The 6018-nt window shown below is 54.6% G+C and overlaps 1 protein-coding gene across 1 annotated transcript; it reads left to right on the plus strand.

The window, feature by feature from the left end:
* Positions 1-1395: 1395 nt before the first annotated feature.
* Positions 1396-5784, plus strand: TCHP (trichoplein keratin filament binding). The gene is made up of 10 exons (XM_083874057.1): positions 1396-1468; positions 1656-1712; positions 2288-2356; positions 2571-2735; positions 2954-3066; positions 3364-3430; positions 3690-3862; positions 4086-4167; positions 4352-4687; positions 5202-5784. The coding sequence occupies exons 1-9, from the start codon at positions 1421-1423 to the stop codon at positions 4517-4519; spliced, it is 942 nt and encodes a 313-aa protein (XP_083730183.1). The 5' UTR covers positions 1396-1420; the 3' UTR covers positions 4520-4687; positions 5202-5784.
* The last annotated feature ends 234 nt before the right edge of the window (positions 5785-6018 follow it).

Below are 6018 nucleotides of genomic sequence, written 5' to 3' on the forward strand. Positions count from 1 at the left end.
CTCGGCCTGTCCGCTGTGTGGGGGAGCGGACTTGCCGCCCCAAATACGGTGTTTTTTACCGGTTATTCTGGAAAAACAGGTCGTGGGGGAGATAGTGATCAGTGGCTGGCAGGGAGGGTGGGGATATAAGGTGTGTGCGGGGAAATGCAGGCTGGATCCACCTCCCTCCCCGCCGGCAGACCCCCGTGGGGCCCGGACCCGCCCTCAGAGATGCCCGGGGCCCCTCGGGGGACGCTCAAAGCCCCTCTCGATGTGCCAGGAACCATTTCAGTGGTGCCTGCGGTGCCCTGAGCCCACCCCAGGGTGCTCGGAGCCCGCCCTGGGGTGCTCAGAGCTCACTGAGGGATGACAGGAGGGTCATCATTTCTGACTGAGAACCTCCAACACCTTCCTGGTCAATTTATGCCACAGAATGGCCTGGCTTGGAAAGGACCTTAAAGCCCATCCATTGCCACCCCTGCCATGGGCAGGGACACCTCACACTGTCCCAGGCTGCTCCAAGTGTCCAACCTGGCCTTGGACACTTCCAGGGATCCAGGGGCAGCCACAGCTGCTCTGGGCACCCTGTGCCAGGGAACAATTCCTTCCCAATATCCCAATGCAGTTTCTCTCCTAAGGTCTGACCGCACTGACATCCAGTGCTCCCTGTTTCTCGGGATACCCGGAGTCTCTCCCGTGGTTCCCGCAGCCCCTCCGGCCGTGCCCGCCTTATCCCGGTCCGGTTTGGGTTCGCCGCGGGCGGCGCCGCGCTGGTGCTTTGCCAAGGCGGGCAGAAACGGAAACCTTTAACCCCTGAAGTATTTACAGCGCCACAAACCCCGCGCGGTGGCTGCGCGCTCCGAGCCGGCACAGCGGCACCGGACCTGGCTGGGGCTGGATCTGCCCGTCCTGCGAGCCGGGCCGGGCCGGTTCGGAGCGAACCGATCCCTCTCCGCCGCTCCATCTCCGTCCCTCCTCTCTCCCCGCCTCCCTCCATCGGCGCCCGCCTCTCTCCGCGTTCGCGTAGCCCGTCTTGCCGTGTCCCTCGTCGGGAGCCGTCGGGGGCCATGTCGCTGTGGCCGCGCTGGGGCCGCGGCCCGGAGCGCTGGGCGGCCGAACGCCGGGAGCTGGAGGCGCGGCGCCGGCAGCAGTGGGAGAGCACCAGCCGCGCCTTCGCCCGCGCCGCCGCCTGCTGCTCCCTGCAGGCTCGGTGGAGCGAGCCCCGCGTCCCCCCGCCCAGGTACGGCCGCGGTGCGGTGCGGAGGGGGGTGCCGGGGCCGTGCCGGGATCTCTCTGAGTGCCGGTGTTCGGCAGCGCGGCGGCGGCGCGGAGGGACGCGGAGGAGGCGGCGGCGCGGCTGGAGATGCGGAGGGAGCGGCTGCGGCGGCTGCTGGGCCAGGAGCGGGAGGCGCTGGCGGCGGAGCTGCGGCAGCGGGGCGGGATGCGGAGCCTGGAGCTGCGGGACGGCCCCGGGGAGAGCGGGAGGAAGGTGAGGGAGCGGCCCGGCCGTGCTCCTCCCGCATCCCGGGGCTCGGCCGGTGAAGGGCCGCTCCCGTGCTTCAGCTGTACCAGCGGGGCTTGCTGGAGTTGGCACCGCTTGGTGCCCCGAGCCCCTGTCAGGGTTTGGGATGCTGAGCGCTCCCGTATCCTGACCTGACCCAGCTCTGTGTTTCCAGTTTGCTGAGCCGCTGCTGCCCGGGCTCTGGAACAAAAACAACGCGGAGCCCCGAGAGGTGATGTTGCTTTCTTTTGAGTCCCCACTGCCTTGTATTTATTACACCACTTTTTAACTCTAAAGTCAGCATATCTCTGCTGTTATCACTCATCTCGCATCACAGCAACCACCCCAAGTTCTGGTAAACAAAAGGCAAAGAAGTGAAAGGGTTTAAGTATAAATAGTTTTAAGAAGCCTTCTCAAAGCTGTACTTTTAAGTCAGAAATCTGTTCAGACTCTGAGCATTTTTTCAGAGCTTGTAATGTAAATATCTCATAATATAAATAATATAAAAAGTATAATTCTTAATATCTCAGCTGTACCTGCCATGCTGTGGTGCTTCCTCATTCTTTATTCCACCCACGTTCTGCTCCAACATTGCAGTCCTGTATCAGTGTCACTGGGGTGTTTCCCATGTGACAATGAACCTCAGCTCAGGACCTGGTGGGCACCTCAGACACTCAGCTGAGCCCCCCTCTGCAGAGACAGATCCTATGGGATTTCAGGGCCAGGTGCTGCTCTGGAGAGTCTGGAACATCCTGGGGGACAGAATCTCTGGCACTGATGGCCCTTCTGCATCTATTGTGTCTCCAGGCAGAGTCAGAGCTGCACAGGAAGCACATGAGAGAGGCTTGGGGTGATCAGCTAAGGCAACAAAACAAGGTATGGGGGTGGCCCTGGTGTTCTGGTCACTGGGAGGAGTCTGAAATGCGTGTGCAGGTGGAGGGGTGACACTTGTGCCACGGGGCTGCTGCCAGGAAGGGCACTGTTAACAAAACCATCCAGCTGGCAGGAGTCTGCTCTGTGGATTTTCTGAGCCAGAAGTTGTTTCTTTGTCGGGCTAACATGAGATGCTGTTTTCTTGTCTTTGGGAAAGGAAGAGGTGACCAAACTTGAAGAAAAGAAACATGAAAATGAGCACGAAACAGCACGAGGAGAAGCGCTGGAAAGAAAAAGACAAGAGGAAAAGTGTCAGCCAGAGAAGCAGCGAGCAGAGATGTTGCTTCAACAGATAGAAGAACTGAAACTGCAGGAGACAAAGGTAATCCTGACTTTCTCCTCATTTGAGAAAGGAATTTGTTGCTTCACTTGGAAATACAGCAAGGCTGACCTGACCTCTTCTCTCCATGTTTGCACTGCAGGGAGGGTTTTCCCTGCAGAAACAGGGTACAAACTCTGGTCAGGCATGCTTGACCAGAGCTGGGATGTTGTAGCTCTCTGATGTACTCTCTCTCTCGGTGCTTGTGTTTTCCTTTTTAGGCAACAAAGCTGAAAAAGGAACAAGAGAATTTATTAAAGCAGCAGTGGGAGCTGGAGAATTTGGAAGAAGAAAGGAAACAAATGGAAGAGCACCGGAGGAAGAAAGACCTCGGGTAGGACACCAAGTGGAGCTTGTTTTGGATAGAATCTGTTCCTGTGCCCACAGCAGTACTTGGGGCACAAGGAGATATTCCAGGTCGCAGTGGTAGGATGTAAATATCTGGGTTTTGGTGGACTCACCCACAGCAGCCAGGGAGCAGAGGCACTTGGTGCTGTTACTGCTTTTTGTTCCTCATTGTCACACATGTACATCCCTGTGTGCTGCTGTACAATGATGTGGTGCTTTGGAGTCAGTGTGGTACTGTTTTTTGGTTGTTTTTTTTTAAATTTTGCTTTTTTTTCTCCTTCAGTCGCTTTTTGAGGCATCAATGTGACGTCCAGTTAAGGAGACGAGCGCAGCAGATACGGGAGGAGCTGGTAAGAGATTAATTTATACTTCATAGATGCTGTGTGGTGAAAAAACTTGTTGTGTGTGGTTTGTGTCTGCCTCTGATTCCTGCAGATCAGGAGGCCCCTTCCAGCCTGTGCACAGGGCTGGAGTACAAAGGTCACAGGGAAGCAGCAGATGGGACATCTTGCTGAACACACCCTTGACGCTGTCCCCAGCTCCTAGAGGAGCCCTGCACACAGGCTGGGAGGCTGGTGGATAGTTGTTAATCTCCTGGTTTTTCTCCAGGAGACAGACAGGCAGATCTTGTCAGCCCTCCTGGAGAAGGAGGATGAGGATGAGCGCCAGCAGATTGCGCAGCGGGAATGGGCCGTGGCAGATGTGGCCTGGATGAAAAGGGTCATCGAGGAACAGCTCCAGCTGGAAAAGGAGAGGGAAGCAGAGCTCGAGACTATCTTCAGGTGAGTCTGCCCACCTCTGAGCCTCAGCTGGAGAGTCCATGTGTGCTGAATGTTCTGGATCAGGGGCTCACTGAGAGGCACAGGTGGGATGGACACACCAAGTGGCAGGGAACAAACCTGGAGAGAAACCCGAGTGCTCCTGTAAAGCACAGGACAGCCTGTCTGTGCCTGTGGAGTGTACAGGGGGGTTAACCTCAGAGATAATTCTTTCTCTCTCTTTTAGGGAAGAAGCAAAAAAAATATGGGAGAAGAGGGAAGAAGAATGGAAAAGAGAGAAGGTGGCCAGAGATCGCCTGATGAGTGAGGTGATGATTTCTATTGATGATGTGTGATTCCTTGGCTCAATGAAACCATCACTCCACTTGTAACCCACCACTCTATGGAGAGACAGAGCCTTCCAAATACCAGGGTGGAATTTTTTTGCTTGTCTGTTATGTTTCCTGTGAACTGTTCAACCATCTTCCCCCTCCATCCCCTCCCTTTGCACAGGTCCTTGCAGGCAGACAGCGCCAGATCCAAGAGAAGATGGAGTTAAACAGACGGGCCCAGGAAGAGTCCATTAAGTATCGAGAGCAGCTGATCAAAGAGCTCGAGGAGGCGAAGGAGGGGACTCACCGGGAGAAGGAGCAGGAGGAGCAGCAGGCACAGGTAGGCTGAGCTCCCGATACACACCTGGCTGCTGAGGCTGGCCCATCTCACCCCATCTCCCCTGCACAGGGGACAGAGCACAGCCTGAGAGAGGAGCAGGAACAGCAGGAGGGATGGGCCCGGCAGCACCTCGAGGAGCTGGAGCGGCAGGAGGGCGAGCAGGGCTGGCACAGCAGGGTAAGGTCACACCCGGGTCACCTTTCCACTGGGGTCACCCTGGCAGATGGGTCACTTTGGCACTGGGGTCACTCTGGCACAGGGGTCACCCTTCCACAGGGGTCACCCCAACACACAAGCCCATCCTGGAGGGTGATCTCTACTTTAGTCATCACAGTACCAGGGAGCAACACTGGGTTGTTCCTTCCCCTCACAGAGCTCTACAGTTCTCTCTTATATTTTTTGCTGATATTGTTATATTAGGCCTTAACTTTTAAGGAATTTTTGAGGTAGGTGTGTTGCTGATGCCCCAGAGGGATTTATTGGCTGCATTAGTGCAGTTGGTACAGTGCAACTCCCCTGCTCAATGTCTGTGTTGACTGTCCTGCTTTGCCTGGCTCTGAAGTCAAATTTGAGTAACCCTACCTAAAGCCCCTGCCCAGCCCATCAAGCTCATCAGTGCATGCTGAACAGCATGTGTGGGTTAATTCCAGAGCCCATAAACCTGTGCTGGTCTTTGTTTTGACCCCATTAGTTCTACAGTTATCCAAGAGCAGCTTGGACCTGAGGAATGAGCACGAGATGCAGCTCCAGACTACAGGAAGAAAACTGTGAGGACTCAAGGAACTCCTGAAATAACGGTGCCTCTGGAATAGCCTACAGTAAGATGAAGACTTGACTCAGTAGATTTCTGAAAACATTTAGTTGTGGCCAAGCTGAAGAGGAGAAAAGTTCTACTGTCTTCAGGAACGTGGAGGTGTGAGCACCTTCAGAGAAGTGAATTCACTCTGCATTCTGGAGTTGTGCTCATGTATTTTAGTACGTGAGAGGCTCAAGAAACCCAGGAACTACGAGGGCCCTGAGCCACAACAGAATCTCTGTCTCCCCAGGAAGAGGAGCTCTGGAACACCATGGACTGTGTCAGACTCCCACCTTGGAGAATCAGGCTGTGCCTGGGTTCCCACTGGGCTTTGAGGAGTTAATTCATAATGCACATTGCAAATCAGTCAGTTCACCTGTGCTGTGGCAGCAGTGCTTGTCCAGTTCCGCTCCAGAAGGTGCTGGAGACTTCATTAAATGTTGTTTTTCATTTGTTTCATAAATAATGAATAATTGAAACCTGAACAAGGATTTGGAATTTTTTTTCCACATGAGCAAGCTACTGCAGTAACAGGAGAGGAGATTGAGTTGATTATTGCAGTTCATTCCTTGCTGTTCCTGCAGCTTGACATCAGTCCTGTCACAGTGCACAAGGACCTGTTACAGGACTGTGACAAAGACTGGCACTTCACTCAAGAGTAGAAACCTTTCCAAAGATCTTTAGATAACCAGCAGTCAAATAAGCCCACATT

Source organism: Zosterops lateralis, assembly GCF_965231275.1.
Source record: "Zosterops lateralis genome assembly, chromosome: 17".
NCBI classification, from domain to species: domain Eukaryota; kingdom Metazoa; phylum Chordata; class Aves; order Passeriformes; family Zosteropidae; genus Zosterops; species Zosterops lateralis.

Bases quoted from the DNA above. Each gene is read 5' to 3' on its own strand.
- TCHP (XM_083874057.1), top strand. From the start codon at position 1,421: ATGCGGAGCCTGGAGCTGCGGGACGGCCCCGGGGAGAGCGGGAGGAAG. The intron at 1,469-1,655 runs GTGAGGGAGCGG...CTGTGTTTCCAG, and splicing joins CCGGGGAGAGCGGGAGGAAG to TTTGCTGAGCCGCTGCTGCC. The intron at 3,431-3,689 runs GTAAGAGATTAA...GTTTTTCTCCAG, and splicing joins AGCAGATACGGGAGGAGCTG to GAGACAGACAGGCAGATCTT.